Below are 21,713 nucleotides of genomic sequence, written 5' to 3' on the forward strand. Positions count from 1 at the left end.
GTTCTAGCCCTTTTTTAGGGTGGCTTCAGCCCCCTGTCTGTAATCTCAGCCACCCTAAAACTATAAGGATCATTTTTACTTTCATAAATAAACAATAAAAATTACGTTGAAATCCAGGACATGTCGTCGATGGGAAAGAAAATAATTTATCAGTTTGATCCAAAAGCGATTTTTTTTTACTTTGGTTTTACACGCGTGTGTTGTAGTCTTTCAAAAGTGCGTCTTCAGCTGTCTGCTTTATTTGAACGGAGAAGCACAGGTACGCGCAGCGTGCACGCGCATTCAGAGCTGGAGGCGTTTATCTACAACGTTAATCGGCGGAAAGACGCAAAGACGGCAACCAAAAGCAGTGAAATGTCACTATTCTTATTACCAGAGTTGTCATATAATATAGAACTCTTCTTGTTTTAAATTCTCACTGAGGGCTAAAACAGGGCCTTCAGCCACAGCTCGCAACCTTGGGGTAACCATGGACAATCAACTGTCCTTTTCCTCTCATGTTGCAAATGTGACTCGCTCATGTCGGTTTCTTCTCTACAACATTAGAAGGATTCGGCCATTTTTGTCCACACAGACTGCCCAGGTACTTGTTCAGTCTCTAGTCATTTCTAGACTGGATTACTGCAATGTACTGCTGGCAGGTCTACCTATGAACGCAATCCGTCCTCTGCAAATGATCCAAAATGCAGCTGCCCGGCTTGTTTTCAACCTGCCAAAGTTCTCGCATACCACCCCGCTGCTGCGATCCCTCCACTCGCTTCCGGTAGCTGCACGCATCCGATTCAAAACACTGATGCTGGCCTACAAAGCCAAAAATGGACCAGCTTCCTCTTACCTCAAAGTCCTCATCATTCCTCGCACTGCACCCCGTAACCTCCGCTCTACCAGCACTGCTCGACTGGTTCCACCATCTCTCAGAGTAAGAGGCAAGTATACTACAAGACTCTTCTCTGTACTGGCACCAAGGTGGTGGAATGAACTTCCCCTAGAGGCCCGGACAGCTGAGTCACTGGCTATTTTCAAGCGGCGGTTGAACTTATTCAGGAAGCACTTCAACTAGCACTTCTTTCCTTATCCTTTGCATTTAAAAAAAAAAAAAAAAATCCTTTGACACTTTTTCATTGTAACTTTGAACAAATGTTTTAAACTCATGGTATCTTAAGTATGTAACCTAGTGAACCAGCATTAATGTATTCAGTGTTAGAGATTTAAGCACTTATGTACGTCGCTCTGGATAAGGGCGTCTGCCAAATGCTGTAAATGTAAATGTAAATGTAAAACCCCCTAAAGATGAAATCCTAGAACTGCCCCTGGTGTCAACCCAAAAAAACACGAAGTGCTTAATTTAATTAACATTAATTTTGTCATTTGTAAAACATCACAATAATTTTGAGTTGTTTTCAAGGACAGAGCTGGAATCTCCCTACAGTCTGGGATATGGCCTTGGTGATACACTTGGTATACAATATATTTCCAAAAGTATTGGGTCACCTGACCTTTCCTGCTATATGTGGTTGTTTTCTGATCTCATCCCTACTGAACACTTTTGGGATGAATGTGAACGCTGACTCCATCCTACCTCACCTACATCAGTGCCTGCCTCTCTTTTAACAAATATCCATCAGCACACTTCAAAATTATATATATATATATATATATAAACATGACATCCAGTTACCAGCATGACACTAAACAGGTAGTAGTAACAGTGACTTTTTACTTAAGTACATGTCAGAGCCCATACTTCTTTTCTTTAACTTGAGTAAAAGAGTGTAGTCACTACTTCTACTTTTACTGGAGTCCTTTAAAAATGAGTATCTGTGCTTCTACTTGAGTAAAAGATGTGTGTACTTTTGCCACCTCTGCTTTCGGCTAATGTCAGACATGCACACTGAACAGTCTCCCACACCGCGTATTGACAAGACATGCCCCTTTCTGCTCATTGCCTACACATTTGTTACGTTTGTCAGCCCTGACTCAGCTTTCTGAAGCATTTTTCAAATATTGTGCACCCTGCCTTTATGTCTAGATGCTGAGTCACATTTTGATTTGATCTTCCTTGTGTGCATCACAGGGAGCCATGCGAGCCAGGTCACATGGCACATGACAACTTTATTTGTAGTTTGGTTGAAGGTGTATCCTGGTTGGTGACATTAATTCAAGATAAAACATAAAGCTCTTTATTCCACATGCACCAAATGGTCTGGTTGTTTCATGCATTATTGACTTTTGTGGCGGTTGGGACCAAGCCTTTACAAGTTTATGCATCTTTCCATCCCTTGGGGACTCTGATCCTGGGGTTCTCTGGTCGAGTCTCCTTTGACTTTTTCCCATAAAGAGGCAGGAAGTGATGGTTAGTTAGTGGCAGGTAAATTATCACTGCTGACAAGCTGCATGAATTTATAAGCTAGGAAGAAAATGGGAACTAGCTCTAGCCATGCTTATTCTGTGTATTTGTCTTGGCATCACCGATGGTGCTGTTGTACATGCTCTTCAGACTTAACATCAAGGGTACACAATGTGTTTGATAAGTTATAAAGTTTTGAATTAGATTCACACTTTATAGCGTCTCGGTGTCACTCATATAAATATTTTTATGATGCACATCTGAACACAATCAGTAGTCATTTCAAATTCTTTCAAACTGAAATGGGATTTTTCAACTAGTTTATTAGCAATTTGATGTATTTTGCTGGCAAGTTGGCAACTGCATTACTGCATCATTGTGTAATAGATGTTGTGGAAGTTTTGAGGTTCGAGAGAATTAAAGCATACAAATATCACACCAACAGGCACGGGCAAGAGTATAAAGGTTTTCACGGTTTATTGTGTTCAGCTTTGCAGAAGGACCCAACACTCTACGTGTAAAATCAGAGAGGAAGGGCCTCCATTATTGATAACACCAGCATTTTATAGACAGGAATAAAATGAAACAGGACATGTAAAACCAAAACATCATCCACCATTGGCTTTGAAGCATCGCCTGTTCATCTTCTGACCAAGCTAATCCCACAGGAACAAAAAAGGTCTCATGGGAAAGGTCTGATTAAAGGCAGTTTTAGGGAGAAACAACTTAAATCTCTAGTCACAATAACTACCAGCCATGGGAAATACAGAAGCCTAGAAGGACAGATTCATGTGTTCTTCTCTAAAGTAAAAATTTCCACTACATAGATTAATGGGATGATTCCCTGGGGCTAAAAAACAGACTCATGAAGCTATAAGTAAGGCAAATGCCAACTTTATAAACTTTACCTTAGAAGAATAGTTTTAGCCCAAAAAAGATGCAATGCAGTTTCACACAAAGGCCAGAATGGTTGTTTTTTTTTTTTTGTTGTTGTTTTTTTTTATCTAGACAGACTGATTAATGATAATCAAAGAATAATTATACAAAATATAACTTCTTAAAATGTCATTGTATTATAGATTAAACGGAATGTCCATATAGTGCAAATCCCAAAATTAACCTGGTTTAATTTTAATACATGAAAACTGGTGTAATAGGCACTCCTGCCATAATGGGAATGGTTTTTGATATGGTCACGATGAACATCTGGATATTATAGTCCATTGGATGCAGGCAAGGATTGTTGATTCAGGCCAGTTCAATTTCTAAAATAAAATCAAACAGGGTTGATGTTCAGACTGTTGTTTTGTCAAAGCAATAGACAATACCATTATTAACTATTTAACTAATATTCTGAATCCTAATTAGTGTAAGTACTGAGAAGTCCAAGATTTGATTTCTTGGACTGATTAATGATTATTTTGAGAAATTAGATTTACTTGAGATCTAACAATTTATAACAAACAATCTCAGGTGGAACAAAAAACACACTACATTGTGTCACTTTTTTTAAAATACAATGAAATGTTGTAAATGGGTGTATGTTGGGGTGAAATGTTGTAAAAAAAAAAAAAGGGTGAAATGTTGTAAAAAATGTTATTTTTTAAAAAAATATTTAATTTTAATAATGAATGACCTTTTTTTGGATAAAATGATGAGTTACCTGAGGATTTTTGTTTGTTTACAGTATATGAGTTTTATATTTACAGTATATAACTTTATATTTAAGTAAATTATTTTTATTTTGTTTTATTTAGAGTAGAATGACAGTAAGCGGTAAGATGGATGGTTTACGTCCCATGCTTTAGTCTGGTGCTGTTTTATGGATAATACTAAGAATTGGTATTGTTTTTAATTGGTACTGACCTATACATTTTGGGTATCTCCACTCTCCTTTGGAACACTCGGCTTTGGAGTCAGAGTGAAAGCCTTCTTTACACTGATATTCTACAGTGTCACCTTCTTCATAGAAGTCCTTCAGATCTGATTTCACAGTCGCATATTTTATTTGTTGTGAAGGAGGTGAACATTTTCCAGGCTCTGTAATAAATACCAAATCACCAACAGGTTTACAATCAAAAGACAACAACAACATAATAATAATAAGTCATATTTATTATAAATACCAATACAGATAAATTAATTACAAACCTGATAAGAAAAATAGAATTTGATGGACTGTGTGCATGAATGAATAAAAGAAGTAAGAAGGAAAGATGCAATGAACTCTGTACTACTCAGACTGTGGCTATTTTTTTTTTCTAGTCACAGAGAACATAAAGAAACCGAACATGAACTCACTGGCTAACCTTCCCCAGTGTCTGCTGAGCTTGAAATGGTTGCTGTTTTTTCCCCACATCACTTAGAACACTAAAGAAAACTTTTTTATTTATTTATAAATGTTATGATGATTGCTCTCCATTATCGATAATTGACTGACCAGTGACAGCACTGTTATCCAGATATCATTAAAATCCTTTTCCAGATAAAACTATGAATATTATAACATCCACGTATGTCCACTATTTTAAAAATATTGGATGAAAGTTTAATGTTAACCGTATCAGTTGACTCAGTTGAATAGCTCTGACCTATTCTGAAATACAGTCAGGTCCATAAATGACTATGAACTTAAAGTGAAGACTTTCAGATTTAATTTGAGAGCATTTACATCCAATTGATTTGGTCCTGCGACTGCAGCATCACCGGCTTAACACTGCCTAGTGGACACAGTCCTTACACTAATGCAGCCTTCATCACGCTTTCACTTATGGAAAGCATGGAAGCACATGGCTGCAAGGAGGAGTAGCAGAAGCACACAATGATCCAACGGCCAATGATCACAGAGGCAGCACTTCACTCTCCTGCTTAAACTATGGGAGTATAATATGGTGAGGCAGACACAGCCAGTTAGTAAGATTTCTTGGTGATGCATTTGTGCTCCTCAGATGCTAACATCAGCAATGAGGACTATCCTTGATCCTGCTTCATTGCCACTCAGTCTCACTTGGTGGCCCCACAACAGGAACACTATGATGACATCATTCTTCACTGTCTTTCCACATCCTTCCCCCATTCTTCCTAAACATATTTTGGCAAATCCTTCGTAGTCAATTATTGCCTGGATTATAAAGTCTGGAATACACAGAGATGACACTGGTGTTGTCTTTAATTCGGTTCCTGCTTGTTTATGGAGCCTACAGCTTTGCCGTTAGAAAGTGAAATGCATGCTCAATTTGTTTATATTATATTAATAGAACTGTTGTGAAGGGTGTTTTGTTCACTAGGAAAATAATTCTTTGTTGAAGTTTTTTCATGGCCTTCTGGGCTTTTGGGACTCCCAAGTTCTTAATTCTTATTAAAATTGTACCAAACAGTGATGCATTTAGACTATATCAGTCCTAGAACTTTTATCTGATTAATTGTAAGTGAAATATCAAGGAAATGATACGTACGCACTATGAATGTCCAACACTCCAACTACTTTTAGTACCTGTTATTGTCCCTCAAAATAATAAAGTGACGTGACATACGGCCAAGTATGGTGACCCATACCCATGTTCTCTGCATTTAACCCATCCAAAGTGCACACACACAGCAGTGAACACACACACACCGTGAACACACACCCGGAGCAGTGGGCAGCCATTTATGCTGCGGCGCCCGGGGAGCAGTTGAGGGGTTTGGTGCCTTGCTCAAGGGCACCTCAGTCGTAGCCGGCCCGAGACTCGAACCCACAACCTTTGGGTTATGAATCAGACTCTCTAACCATTAGGCCACGACTGCCCCTCAAAATTAGCATCTTCAAATTAAAGCAGCAAGAGTTTATATTTATTACTTATATTCTATGTGCTGTGATTTACAGTTCAACCAACAAAATACTTTGTCAATGTCCAATTATTTATGGACTTTGTATTTATGTATATATACACATTTGTGTGTTATTATTATTTTGTGCAATGTCAGTGTAGCCCTAACCCTCCGGGAACTGTTGTCGTGGATGTCTAAAATATGACAACAGAACCACTAGACACTACTACTTGCCTGAGTAGCAAGAAAGTACTATAAGAACATTCATTCATTCATTCATTCATTCATTCATTCATTCATTTTCTACCGCTTATCCGAACTTCTCGGGTTAGTAGAATAAAAATGAAAAAGAATATAAATCCTTTAGTGGTTATCCATAATAAATGTGGTAGAAGTATTTTTACCATTGAACTTTAGTTTGGTTTGTTCAGATGGGACATTTTCAGGCAAACGAGTTTGGTCCATAAAAGGTCTTGCTTCCGTATCATTATTTAAGGGTGATGGTGCTTTCAAAACATAAACAAAAAGGCAAGAAAAAGAATTGACAAAAATTATTTATGAGCCTAACCTATGTAAAGTGTATTTGGTACATTTTTCTGTTTAAATATGGATTTCTCTAAATTATAGATTAAGATCAAACTACAATTATGTCTAATTCTTCTTCTGACAAATAAAAAAAAAAGGTTTCTTATTTAAACACAAAATGTTCAACATTAATATTTTTATGGAGCATTGAACATTAATCTCAGTATAAAACTTGCAGACTGAAAAACTATCAAGATATTTAAAGAATAAAATCATTTATTATAAAGATTAAAAAATGTGTTATTTAGGAAAATAAAGCACATACCCGATCCATATCTACTTACATTCACATGTTGGTGTTTTGTCCCACTTTGAGTTCTGACAGGATATTAATTTATCCTCCTTTATTTTGTAATTTTCTCTACACGCATATTCCACTGTTTCCTGATTGTAAGAAGTAATAACTGCATTTTCAACAGGAGGAGGAGAACCACATTTGGTAGCTAATAAAAACAAAAAGAATCGGTAAGTGACACAAAAACTTGCTTCTTTGAGCATTTCACTATGTAGTGAAAGTGTAGTAAGACAGTATCATTTTGTTATGCAATTTTCTGGCAAATAATCATATTCAGGCTAGAATTACTTAGAGTTTCTAACAAGAATTTGGCCAACGCCAACGTCATCAACACCATATCTTACATTCACAGTCTTGCTCCTCCCAATTTCCTTCGTTACATTTAAAACAACATGGCTTTGATTCACATTCAAACACCTCAGTTGCCCCATTCACATATCCTTCCTTTGATTGATTTTGCTTTGCATGACCATTAGGTATTTGACCACAATGATGTTTAGCTGTAAAGAACAAACAAAACACATGATAATAATAAACAAAGATGTTACTAATAAACAGGTATTTGTCACATGAACACTATTGGGTGTCCCAAAAGTCCCATACATAGGGGAAATGAACACTTTTATCCATATATTTTTATTATTAGTTTATAATAAATATTTTTTCTACAGATTCAGACTTGAATTCCTTTGATAAAAGAAAAACAGGAAAGGACCAGGAAGCTGTTGCAAGGTTGTAATGACCAGTGTTGCCAAACTGGGAGCCAAAGTTTGGAGAGATGATTCATTCATTCATTCATTCATTTATTCATTTTCTACCGCCTTTCCAAACGTCTCGGGTCACGGGGACCCTGTGCCTATCTCAGGCGTCATCGGGCATCGAGGAAGGATACACCCTGGATGGAGTGCCAACCCATCGCAGGGCACACACACTCTCATTCACTCACACACTCACACACTACGGACAATTTTCCAGAGATGCCAATCAACCTACCATGCATGTCTTTGGACCGGGGGAGGAAACCGGAGTACCCGGAGGAAACCCCTGAGGCATGGGGAGAACATGCAAACTCCACACACACAAGGCGGAGGCGGGAATCGAACCCCCAACCCTGGAGGTGTGAGGCAAACGTGCTAACCACTAAGCCACCATGCCCCCAGAGATGATTTACTGTTTCATAAAATAAAAGGTCTAGAAATGAGGACTAAAGGTTATTAGACAAGCAAATATAAGTTTAAATAAATATATATTTTTTAATACTTAATTGCAAATCCTTTGTAGTCAATTACCTCCGGAGGTCTGGAATACACAGAGCTGGCACTAGTGGCACCTTTAATGAAGCTGTGATCATTTTTCTTATGTATGTAGAATTTTGGCAACTTTTGATACTTAATAAAATGTGAACTATAAAAATAAAACCACTTACGTATACACAGTGGTGTATAACTCCATTGGCTTCCAGTGCAGGTTACCACTTCCCACCATTTCTGATCAAATGCTTTATAGTCCGAGTCACATGAGTAAGTAAATCCTTTGTCCAGTTCATATGTGAACCCATTTGTCACAGTGGTTTGTTCACAAGTTTCTTTGTCTGTTATAATAATAATAATAATAATAATAATAATAATAATAATAATAATAATAACAATAATAATCATGTCTGGCTGACATCTCATCGTGGATGGCAGCTCATCAATTAAAACTTTATCCCAACAAACTGCTGTTTATTGCAGGTGATTCATCCCTACATCAGTGAGGCTTAGTCTTTGATGAGTGAACCAGTATCAATATATGGCTATTGATATATACTTCAAAGCACTTCTGTAAAGTCGGTCTATGTAAGGGCATCTTCCCAATGGTATAAATGTAACATATAAATGTAACTAAAATCTACAAAATGAATTTTGCATTCATCTATTACCGCCACTGGATGACAAGTACCAACTTTAGCTCAGAACAAAGTCACAAGTCATTACTTAGATAATTCCTGGCAAGTGGACGAGGTGAGAAGAAGCAAGCGGACTGATAGCCCATGAAGATGGTATTAAAAGCCTAAACACAATGATCGCCATGTAACTTTCACAAGAATAGGAACACTGTAACTTATTTTGATTTCAGTAGAGTAATTAAAACTCAATTCTATTTCACACCATCTAACTGCCAGGTACAAAGTACATTGAACATGTCATTAAGATAGATAACTGGCTAACGTAACCAGCTTGATTGGTTGACCCAAAGCAGGTTGGGTCCATGGATTCAGTGAACCTGTGCCATCTGTCCTGTCCTACACCCCCCCCCCCCACACACACACACACCAGCCTATGTAAGCTCTACAGACTATTCTGTGTGTAAAATCCAAGAAAATCAATGTTATCTGAGATACTAAACCCAACACAGCTGACAACAACAAACAGGTCATAGTCAAGATCACTGATATCATAATTTTCCCCATTCTTTTGTTTTATGTGTGTATTAACCTGAGCTCTTGACCCGTATCTGCATGATTTGATGCACTGCACTGGTGCCACATGCATGAATGGTGAACGAACATTTTGGGTATCTCTAACTGTCTAATTGTCTTTTACCATTACAAGTGGAAGAGGTTTTTTTTTCAAAAACACAAAATTCAAAAGACATTCATTTTTTTTTTACAGAAAGGTGCACTGATCCCATTACAGACAGTGATTATTTAGAAAAATTAGTTATGTATTGTTGTGTAAAGCACACACCAGGTCTATATATACTTACATTCACATGTTGGTGGCTTTTCCCACTGTGAGTCCATACAGTATTTTAAATCACCCCCCTTTATTGAGTATTTTTCTCGACACAAATATATCACATGGTCCCAATTGTAAGAAGCAATAATTGCGTTTTCAACAGGAGGAGGAGAACCACATTTGTTAGCTAATCAAAACAAAAAAGAAGTGAGCTGTTATTTTTCCAGTAAAGTGAAAGTATAGTAAGACAGTATCATTCTAGTTATGCATTTTTTTTGCAAATCATCTATATAAAAAGAAAAAAAAGAAAAAAGTCTTACATTGATCATTTTTCTTCTCCCACTTTCCTTCGACACATATAAAAAAGCATGTGTTTGAGTCACATCCAACCACCTGAGTTCCATCCTTATATCCTTTCTTTGCATGATTGTGCTTTGCAGGACCATTAGGAATTTGACCACAGTGATCATTAGCTGTAAAGAACAAACAAAAAACCTAATACTAAACTAAACAGCCATTTGCTGTATGAACACTATTGGGAGTTCCAAAAGTCTCCATATTTTATAATATATAAAGTTATAAAATGTGCTTGAGACTTTTGGGACACCTGGTAATACAGTATGTGTACATTAAAAATAAAAGCGCTTACGTATACACAGTGGTGCATAACTCCATTGGTCTTCAGTGCAGCTTACCACATCCCACCATTTCTCATCAAATGCTTTATAGCCTTTATCACATGAGTAAGAATATTTTCGTCCTGTGTCAATTTCTTGTATGATCCCATTTTGCACAGAGGTTTCTGCACAAGCTCTTTTTTCTACTGTAGTAATAATAATAATAATAATAATAATAATAAGCAAAACATACATTCATCTATAGATAAATATGTAACATTTGATCTCTTCCCTTCCTTTTTTTCCCATTTGTCATGTTATCTTTGTGTGTGTGTGTGTGTGTGTGTGTGTGTGTGTGTGTGTGTGTGTGTGTGCGTATTCTGTTTTCTGCTTCACTTTTGATTATTTGCATTCAAGCACTTTATTCATTTGTTACATTCACACAAGTATATAAATAAGACTTTTATGAAATAATGGTCACAGTAGGTGCGGGCTATTTTCATATAGCTTGCTATTTTTATTTCTAATATTTTTACAAACCAATATAATAAAATGTAATATAATAAAACTGATATAATAAAAAAAAAGGGCAAAATATTGCAATAAGCCTATAATTTTTCACATGACGTACTTTATAGATTTCTTGTTATTGATCCAGACGGTTCATTAATAAGTTAGCTTCATCACACATCCAGGGTAATATTGGCCTCGTGCGATTCAGCTGAAGGCACGAGCACACTGAGTGCTGATGTTCAGTATAATGATGTGATTTCGTGTGAAATATTGTATTACCTTTATTAACGATTTTATACAAAGACGAAATGAATACAGACTAAGTGAAATATCAGACACAATATGGCCAAAGGTATTTTGTTTTGTTTTTTCATCAGGAAGGGAACTAGATCCTGAAGAAGCCACGTGATGATGCCACTAACACTACTGCAGAACTAACTACTGTATCATAATAAATTGATACTTACATTTGCAGTCTTTCATTCCGTCCCATAATCCATTTTTGCTACACTTGACAAAAAAATGTTTAGGTTCATAGCCATTATCACATCTGATCTGTAAATAGTCATTATATTTAAAACTATCTGTGTAGGTCGACGCTCTTCCATGTGGAACTTCTGGCTTTCTGCAAGTAGTCTCTGTAATAGAGGTGAAAAGGTTTATTATTTATCAACCCGTTATAAACAATTTAATAAACGAATTATTTAATACATACCGATACACAGTCTTTTTGGATCCCAGCCATTTTCTGTACATTTAGCATTATCAGCTGTTTTATGATAACCTTCTTTGCAGTCATACTTTAAAATTTGGTCGAATTTATAAACCCCCCTGTTGAAGGGCTCAGGAAATGACAGTTGTTGATCATCGGGATATTCACAGCTGATTTCTGTAAAAAAAAAAAAAAAAGGCTTGTTACTCTACCCTACAGTGTATAACTATACTCCCAACATTATTTTAAGTATGTTCTTTATTTTTACCTTCACCCACTGGTCTCCATTCATATTTATCATTCTCTTCCCATTAAATATTTTCATAACTCATGCTTTCTCTTAAAATCCCAGTATTTTCTTTATTATACACCAATCAGTTATACCATTAAAAGCACTAATAGGTGAAGTAAAAAAACATTATTTCATTATAGTGGAACTTCTGGGACAAATGAGTCAACATGTAGGAAACAGGAAAAAAGTGATAGTGAGTACTGTATAAGGATCTGAGAAAGGTTGACCAGGACTAAATTGTGGTGGCTAAAAAGACAGGCACGGAAAACTCCACAAAATGGTGCGGTGTTCCCGTGTATGCAGTCTTTAGTACCTATTAAAATGGTCAGAGGAAGGACAACTGGTGAACCAGTGACAGGACACTGGACAGGATACCCAAGGCTCATTGATGTGAGTGGTTTGTAAAGGCTAGACATCTGGTCTGACTGTAGCACAAATTGCTGAAAAATCTAGCTGCAGGTCAGTCAGATTACCCATGCCACCCTAGTCCATTGCCAAAAGTGCCTACAGTGGAAGCAGATGAACTAGTCTGATGAATTACATTGTCATGTGGACGACTGGGTGAATGCGCATTACTTACAGTACCTGGATCAGAGACCGTGCCAGGATGCACTATGCTGTTATCTTAATCCCAGATACCAAATAACAACTTCAGAGGGCTTACAGACTCCATAAATCAACAGATCAGAGCTCAGAGCTGTTATTATTTGTGACACAAGATGGATCTATAGAATATTAGGCAAGTGGTCTTAAGGTTGTCTGATTAGTGTATAATCTTTACATATTTGCCAACCTTATACAGTATATATTTTTCTCTACTTGGGTTTGTTGTAGCAACACCTTTTTTTTGGAATATCCAAGTAGACAAATTATTTCAATTGGTATGAAGTTTAACTTAATACAGAGATCCCAAACAAGCAATTTAAAAATGTTAAATATTCATTCTGAGAAACGTTTTTTTACACAATCAGGAACTCAAACACTGGGGTACCACCTTCACATCCTGGTTGTACTGTCCAGCCGTTTCTTGTGCATTTAGAGGGATTATTGGCTTTGTATCCTTGCGTACACGTGTACTGTAGTACATTGTTTTCTTTGTACACTTTATCTCGGTTAGAAATTCCATGCGGTATTTCAGGTGAAAGGCATTCTATTTCTGCAAGAAATAATGCACATTTTTGTTTTATTATATAGTAATAGATACAAATAGTCAAACACGCAAACATGTAGCTAGTTTTTAAAAAATGGTTATTACAAGTTATCTTTGTAAGAGTAATAACAAAGACAATTTATTTGAATTCTGTACAAAATTGTTCTTTTACAATAAAATATAGTATAGCAACTAGTAGTATTAACTAACTCCAAGACCATAATGCTAGATTATTAATAAAATATTTACATTTCTCTGAATGCAGTTAGCTAGTCTAGAGAAATATAAATATTGTATTGTGGAAAAACCCTAACTCTCATCAATGACTGGAATTACCTTTACACTTTGGTATAGTGTTACTCCATTCTCCATTCTCTGTGCAGTGTATGTTTTCCGGTCCAGCTAACATCTTGTTTAAAGCACACTCAAAGTAGATAACATCGCCATAGCTTGCTTCTTCAGTGTTGCCTGATGCAATCACATCTCCAAAATCACTAAGTATAGGGCATTTCATCACTGAGTTGAAGAAGAAAAAAAAATAGTGATTTCTTTAGTCTTTAGAGGCTAATATCTGAAAAGTTTACATTTTTTTTTCAGCTAATGTATTTATGGTTATATATTTTGCTGGTTCGAGTACCAGGCGTAATTGTCACATCTTGTCATCAGACATGACATTTACTGAATTGTACCACAAAGTATTATCTAGACTCCTCTACTTCATGTTGAGCTATTTCACACAAACATAGACGACTTGTATTATTTTACTAAAACACATGGTCCATTGTGTTTAAATCGTTATTTATCCTCCAATGCTGGATCTACCACTGGAAAGAGATCGGAACATGGATTGAATAATAACATCAAATGTTATTGTAGTCCTTATAAAAATAGGAGAAAAATAGATTAGAATAAAAAGAATTGTAGTTTAAATAAAAAACGAAAAATATATACGGTGATTAAGGCCAGGCAAGTGTCATCATTTGGGACTGAGTGCCAAAAACATTGTGCATGTTTCATTAAATAAAAGCATCTTGTTAAAGAATATATTAAAGTGTAAAATTGGCTCAGTTAGATCTTAGGAAATCATTTATGGTTCATTCTAAATAAATAAATAAAAAATACATTACCATAATTATATCTGTTTATTTACCTTCACAGACAGGTACATCGTTATCCCACCCATTGGTACGACAGTTACGATAACTAATTCTGCTGGCCATTGTATAACTAAAAAAAATAAATAAATCAAGAAAACAGAGGTATAGATAAAACTATAAACAGTTTCATGGAAAAACATCTCCATTTTCAATATAACAGAATGGTGATATATGTTGTTTGTTGTTTATACTGTATAAGTGGAATAGCCAGAAAGATAGTAAACATCAGATATTCTGACACTAGAGCCTCTTACCCTGTCCTACATGAATATTCCACCGTAGCTCCAAATACAAACTCTGTCTCTTTTGTAAGTTGAAAGAATCCATTTGGTGTGTCTCCTGGGTGACCACATGCTCTTTCTACAAGAACCAAACCGTTTTCATTATTTCTTGAAAGCTTATATATATATATATATATATATATATATATATATATATATATATATATATATATATATATATATATATATATATATATATATATATTCTGCTAGCAAGTGTGTTCTTACTTTTACAGTCTCTCCCAGCAATTTTAATCCATTTGCCATTTTTACATTCAATCCTCAATAATCCGACGTAGCCAGTAGCACATTTCACTTTCACGGTCTGTCCATTTTCATAGCTTTCAAGGAGATCACTTATTTGGACATTCTCATAATCAATTTTTTCTTTAAAACATTCTGTAAAATATAATCATTAGTTAGACAGCATTATGAATGGATTTTTATATGTCCTAGAATCAATGGACTGTCTTCTACTGACAAAGGAAATACATAATATTTTTTTGAATTTATATTATAGACACCTTACCTTGATTTTTGGCCAAGGATAAAAAAGATAACCAAAAAGCAGTAAAGAAGATTTTGGCAGCCACTTGCATATTAGATCCCATCTTTAACACATTTGAAGCGTAGGGATTAGTAAGATCTTATTTTAGACGGTAGATCAATGATAGTCACCTGTTAATCATTTATCAGAGCTGACACAGCTCTCAGTACACATTTGGAGCTGTGTTGCAAGAATAAAAATAAATTAATTAATCAACAAAAAAAGAAAAATGTGAAAAATGAGATATTGAGGATTTAAGTGTATAATTTTATGAAGCTTAAGTGTATGATAGTAAAATATGACAGTTTTAAGAGGTGATATAAAACGACACAACGTCTTTGTGCATATATGTTAAGAGTCTAAGGCATGCCGGTAAGCATGTAAGTTTATGTCTAAAGATATTTATTGTATTTTTCTTTTTTTTATTGTAATAAGACAATATATGCATATATCTTTTGCCACAAGGTTTTTTTTTTTTTTTTTTTTTTTGCAGCCAATAATGATGAATGAATGAATAAATCTACATTCTGTTTTCAGAAATATAGAAGTATTATAGCTTTAAAAAAAAAAATTTACTTTAAATTTATAGATTTTAAAGTACTATTTCTTTCTGGGGAGTTGCAACAAAATGGCACAGTTTTACTGACATGTAAGAACAGATAAGAACAGAACACACTGCGTTTAGTGTCTGAAGTCCACTGAGCCATTTGAAGAAGCTCCACAAACATAAAAGGTCAATATCCTTTTGACGTACCCAAAATCCGGTAAGTGGCCTCATGTTATCTACAAAAAGAATTGTTTATTTAGGAAAAGATAAGCAGATGTAGGTTATAGACATTTGGGGAATTTTTTTTTTTGGTGATTTTGCTTCATTGGGTAAATAAAATGACTCATTGGCTCGGCAAAGCAATGTTTTCATACTCATCAAATTATAAAGGCATTCTTATTCTACCATTTAAATTGTAACATGTTTTGCTGCATGGTTTGGGGTGATTTATTTTAGCTTGGAAGTTTTTGTGAGAAAGGGCATAGCCAAGGCAAAAATATAAAAAAATGTCATAGCCAAGAGAAGAATATGAGAAATTGTTGTTAATTAACAATGTGTTGAAGACATTCTGGTCCATGCAGAAATAAATGGCTCACAAATTTACTGCAAAAACATACTACCCAATCTAATACATTCCAGAGGTACTCTACTAGATTCATATCAAGTGACATTTGAAGTACCCTGAGATCATTATCATGGTGCAAGAATTAATTGATATAAAAATGGTAGTCATAATGTGATGCATGTGGACAGAAACATTCAAAGTTGCTTGATAGCTATTAAGTAACTGAATGTGTACCAAGAAAACATTCCCCTCCAACACCACAGCCTGATGGCTGTTTGATATGAATTACTGAAGCTCTTGACCTGTATGTCCAAGATCTGATGTGGAGGAAGACCACCAGTCCTCCCAATGACTAGGTGCTTTGTCTTACACGGCTGATTAAAGGAAAGATGTCGTCAACCCAATGAAGGCTGTTGGACTAGACCAAATTCCTGGCAGAGTTCCAAGGAAATGTGGAGACCTGTTATCGGATGTCTTCACTCACATTTACAACATTTCCCTGAACATCACCGTTGTTCCAACATACTACAAGACTACCAGACATCATGAGCCTTGTCAGGATGCACATCAAGATCCTGCTGCCAGCCTTACTGTATCCCATGCAGTTTGGGTACCAGTAGTCAGGTTTATCATTCACGATTGGATCCTCTGACCCCCCAGATCTTGATCAGGAGACTGATTTCTAAGAGTCAGTGTTTCGCTACACCTTAGATATTGTCATCTGTTCTCATCCCCTTACATTTACAGTATTTAGCAGATGCCCTTATTCAGAGCAGGGGTCAGGGGTCCAGTAGCAGTGGCTTAATGGACCTGGAGTTTGAACTCACAGCTACAATTAGTAGTCCAATGACTTATACACTAAGCTACCACATCCCCCTCAACCTTTCTGTAGCATTTGACACTTATGGAGCAGCTTGGCAATAGTCTGATTCTTAGCTGAAAGTTTGACCATATCAGCTAACAGCGAGGGGATTGATATCTTCTCCATGCAGACTCTCTGCTGGTGTCCCACAAAGCTCAATACTTGGTCCTCTTCTTTTCTGTCTCTATAATCACTCTCTTGGCAAAGTTATATCCTCACATGTGTTTTCTTATCACTGCTATGCTGATGACACTCAACTTATCTTTCCCTTTCCTCCCTCAGACACCACACATGGCTTCTGTTGGATCTCAGCTTGTTTGGCAGACATATCATCGTGGATGACAGCTCATCAGTTGAAAAAAAAAAAAAAGTCTGGTCTTCCCAGGTGATGCATCTACAGGGCAGGATCTGAAACTCTTCATGGAAAACTCACTGATGTCCCCTTTGGCCACAGCTCACAACCTTGTGGTAACCATGGATAATCAACTCTCATTTTCCTCCCACATTGCTGTTTGATGTTGGTTTCTCTATTACAACGTCAAATCAAGCCCTCTAAATGTCCAAACAGCTTTCACTTGCCTTCTTCAAATAATGTGTGAAGACCTTCCTCAGCTTCCTAATTTACAAGCACTATAACTGCTCAGGTCAGAAGCATTTGACTGATGATTCCACAATAATCTTCATTTATTTTCACAAAATATATGCCTACATGAGCCTTCCCTATAAACTCATTAGGACTAAGGCAATACCTAAAAAACAATGTCCTATTTATAAATTCATTCGTAAATTCATTGAATAGATTAACTAATTCATACATTGAGTAAGTACTGACTAAGTGTAAGTTAGTAATACAGTACATAAGTATGTAAGTTTAATACATTGTAATACAGTAATTGTGGATTTCAAAGTATAAAGTTAATTTATTCCATGAAACAATAAAAAATGTCTTGGTCCTCTGAAACACAAAGGCAGCTATTCAGCCTTTTGTCCACAAGATGTCAGTAGTGTGTACCATTTTAAATAGCCTTATGTAGTGATCAATTTAAATATTTAATATTTATAGTATATATATTCATTAAACATGTTTTTTTCTGATCATTTATTGGTTCCATACATAGATATTTATTTAAAGATTTATTTTATTACTATTTTTATGTATTTTATGTATGTATTTTTTTTTTTACCTTATTTGCAAATCCTTCCTATACTGATTATATGTCCACTTCTGAAATGTACCATTTTCTAACCTTCTGATCTTTGTTTTCTTTACATTTTAAATGTAATAAATGCTTCAATTGCAAATTTGATTGATTGATGTTACCTCTTTTTTATTACTAATTTATAGATAAGATAAGATAAGATAAGATAAGATATACCTTTATTCGTCCCACAATGGGGAAATTTCTCTGTTACAGCAGCAAAGAAATGCAAATATATATATATATATATATATATATATATATATATATATATATATATATATATATATATATATATATATATATATATATATATATAACATAATATAGTATACAGTATATACACAACACAATGTATAAATACAAAGAAAACAAAAATATTAAATTTGATTACAGAATAATTATGGTCGGAATGACCATTGCATATATGATGTTAAACAATTCACTATTACATGAGGATATATAAAAAAATTTATTAGATAAAAGTTACTGAACTAATCAACAGACAATTTAAACAAACAACAGGAACTGTAGGGTGATTATAGAGTGAAGAAACTCACAATTTAAATGAGTATTTGATGTATAGGACTTAAATACAGTATAGAATTATATTAACCCTCATGTTCTGTTGGGATTTGCTTTACTTCCTCATTGTTTGGTGTCTCTGTGACCCCAGGAATTAAATTATACATTTTTATACATTTTATGTTCTTCTTTCTTAAATGTTTCTTTCCATTTATCTTAAGATTACTGAAATAATAAAATGAAATGATAATAATAAAAAAGATGAAATAGGCAGATTATTAACTCTTACAATGTTAATTTCAGAAAAGCAACTTTATACAGAAATAATCATATAATTTCTTATTTTTCACATTTATTTTTCAAATATATAAAAATTACAATGAAAAAAATTCAATAAATGCAAATAATATTTGTGGTCACTAACCAAATAAACTTACAACAAAATTAAAGTATCTTTCAGGCAATATGGGAACCAGACATAGCCCCTGTTCCTGTGAATTAATAACAGGCACATATCACTGTTACACAAGATAAATAAAACACTTTCTAAACTAGATAGTTTTGCCAATACCAATATGTTTTGAACGGATATTCAAATATTTTTAGTTTGATGTATTTTTTCATGCTGTATATACATATGTAACATATAATAGAAAAAATACCAAATATGTCTGAAATGTCATAAGCATTTGTGTAGAGCACAAGTGAGAGAGAGAGAGAGAGAGAGAGAGAGAGAGAGAGAGAGAGAGAGAGAGAAAGAGGGAGAGAGAAAGAAAGAGAGAGTTTTGTATTTTTGAGACATTGTAAAAAAAAATCTTTACTATCAAAACATTATTTACTGAGATCAATATTGTATGCCTATTGTATAAGGCTGATTAACTAATGAGGTTTATTTAATGAGAATAATCATTTATCATTTATCAGTCTCATTTAATAAGAAAATTTAAAAGAAAAGGGTGTGGTCAAACTGTCTTTGAGGTTTTCAAAGGCCCAAAAGGGCCTTTGAAGGGTTAATAGATTCCGGATCAGCCGTTAACATCATCCACCTTCGGCTAGAAGAAAAATTGCAGCTTCCCGTCATTCCATGTTCCGTTCCCCTAAGAATTATGGAACATGGAATGACGGGAAGCTGCAATTCCTCTTCTAGCCGAAGGTGGATGATGTTAACGGCTGATCCGGAATCTATTAACCCTTCTGCAGACCTGGGGTCTATTTGACTCATCTGGGAAGTTTAATGTGTCATAACTTGGGCTTCCTTTCACATATTTGCCTGAAATTTACCATGATTGTTCCAAAAAATAATTTTGTCTATTTTCGTTGAACTATGTGTTCGTAAAATAAATACTTTCCTCCTCAAGTCATCCCAGGTCAATTTGACTCTTCCACATTTAGTTCCAAAAATAGAGCTGGCAAAATCTTCTCTACCAACAAGCTTCACACACACACACACACACACACACACACACACACACACACACACACACACACACACACACACACACACACACACACACAAGCATTGGGCATTGCATTTCATTTCATTGGGCCTCCAAAAAATATTTCACACTTGTTTTATGCATTTGTCCAGATGGGGGCAATATCTTCTCTTCTCTCTCTCTCTCTCTCTCTCTCTCTCTCTCTCTCTCTCTCTCTGTGTGTGTGTGTGTGTGTGTGTGTGTGTGTGTGTGTGTGTGTGTGTGTGTGTGTGTGTGTGTGTGTGTGTGTGTGTAATGTGATCAGATGACATCTGGTGGGCAAAATAGACATTATAGACAAGTGCAAAAGGTTCACAAATGTAAGGATGATCACACAGAATGGTGATACTTGTATAATTTTTGATTCATAAGCATTCAAGTCAATTTGACCTGGAAAAAAAACAGGTTTTATTATTTGCTGACATTAAAAATGGTCAAAATGGTTTCAAAACAATCTCCTGGCTTTGAAATATACCAGCCTGTAATTGTGCCTCTACAGTGAAAATAATTCAAAATTTCAGTTTTTTAGAAAATGTTATGTTAAATTATAAAATTATATGTTAATATGTTGGAAACAAGTTTGACAAAAAGGTGAAAAAAAGGCTATCATATATACTTCAATTTTTATAAGCAGTCAAAACAGACAAGGTCAACTTGACTCAACGCTCTGCAGAAGAGTCAAGGCTGAAACATGATAGGAAGCATTACCATGGTGAATCAGTGCAGGCAACTGCAGACTAAGGGGGCAATTTTCTCGGCTCACCATAGAATGGCATGGGGCGGCCTTCTTTGTGCATCGATAGAGCTGGAGGCGAAGGCGATGTTGACACTTCAAAAGGTTCAGCATACTTTCATATGTATGTAATGTCTCATAGGTACAGAGCTCTCCTGTAGGTTGTGAGCCTGATGGTCCATTCTGGATTATGTTGTCTAGATGGATGGCTAGTTTGATATACTGCAGCAGAAGAAAAATAATTATCGGGGGACTGCACCGGTTTTTCCATGTCTCACGGTGCTGCAGCCCAGTCCAGGGCTTTCTTGGTGTGGAGAGTCATCAGAAATGCAGATTTTACAGTGTCCTATTGACATCTGGATGGTGGTTAAAAAAAAGTTTAACATTGGCAAAGAAAACCCTTACAGCGATCGGTGTAGCCATCAAATTTCTTGTGTTTTGGAGCGTGGTAAGTTGATCCTGATAGGCCACTAATTGCTCCCCTTGGTGAGCCACCAGCACCAGAAGTTATATTATATCTGCTGGATTTGCTGGAGGCAAAGTATCCTGTAAGGTTTGTGCAGAGGAATCCATAGTCGAAGAAAACACGCAGAGATATCAAACATCGGGTAAGCAGTCAGTGAAGCAAACAAGGCAAGGGAAAGGCAAAATCATGAATAAATCCAGATAAGGAAAGCGATGATCATACACAGAAAAACACAAAGAGAGCACAAGGTGAAACAACGGCTTGGTATGCAACAGAGTAGTGATACTTTGCATGGTACGAAGTGTGCATGCCGCT

General features: G+C 35.6%; 1 protein-coding gene across 4 annotated transcripts; it reads right to left on the bottom strand.

Annotated features, from left to right (window-relative positions):
• Positions 1-3,137: 3,137 nt before the first annotated feature.
• On the bottom strand, positions 3,138-15,175 carry LOC113646197 (complement factor H-like). Of its 4 annotated transcripts, XM_047810438.1 has the most exons (17): positions 15,009-15,174; positions 14,708-14,878; positions 14,453-14,558; positions 14,192-14,268; positions 13,378-13,557; positions 12,886-13,047; positions 11,603-11,776; positions 11,355-11,525; positions 10,407-10,580; positions 10,078-10,230; positions 9,786-9,944; positions 8,464-8,628; positions 7,382-7,537; positions 7,027-7,185; positions 6,562-6,663; positions 4,214-4,387; positions 3,138-3,612 (listed from the first exon to the last, which is right to left on the bottom strand). In XM_047810438.1, the coding sequence occupies exons 1-17, from the start codon at positions 15,088-15,090 to the stop codon at positions 3,596-3,598; spliced, it is 2,382 nt and encodes a 793-aa protein (XP_047666394.1). In that variant the 5' UTR covers positions 15,091-15,174; the 3' UTR covers positions 3,138-3,595. The 4 variants fall into 4 exon arrangements, with proteins under 4 accessions (XP_047666394.1, XP_027008063.2, XP_047666396.1 ...); XM_047810439.1 differs by lacking the exons at positions 3,138-3,612; positions 6,562-6,663 and having other exon boundaries at positions 4,278-4,387; positions 15,009-15,175; XM_027152262.2 differs by lacking the exons at positions 8,464-8,628; positions 9,786-9,944; positions 10,078-10,230 and having other exon boundaries at positions 15,009-15,175.
• Between the last annotated feature and the right edge of the window lie 6,538 nt (positions 15,176-21,713).

This window comes from Tachysurus fulvidraco, chromosome 2 (genome assembly GCF_022655615.1).
Source record: "Tachysurus fulvidraco isolate hzauxx_2018 chromosome 2, HZAU_PFXX_2.0, whole genome shotgun sequence".
Lineage (NCBI taxonomy): Eukaryota > Metazoa > Chordata > Actinopteri > Siluriformes > Bagridae > Tachysurus > Tachysurus fulvidraco.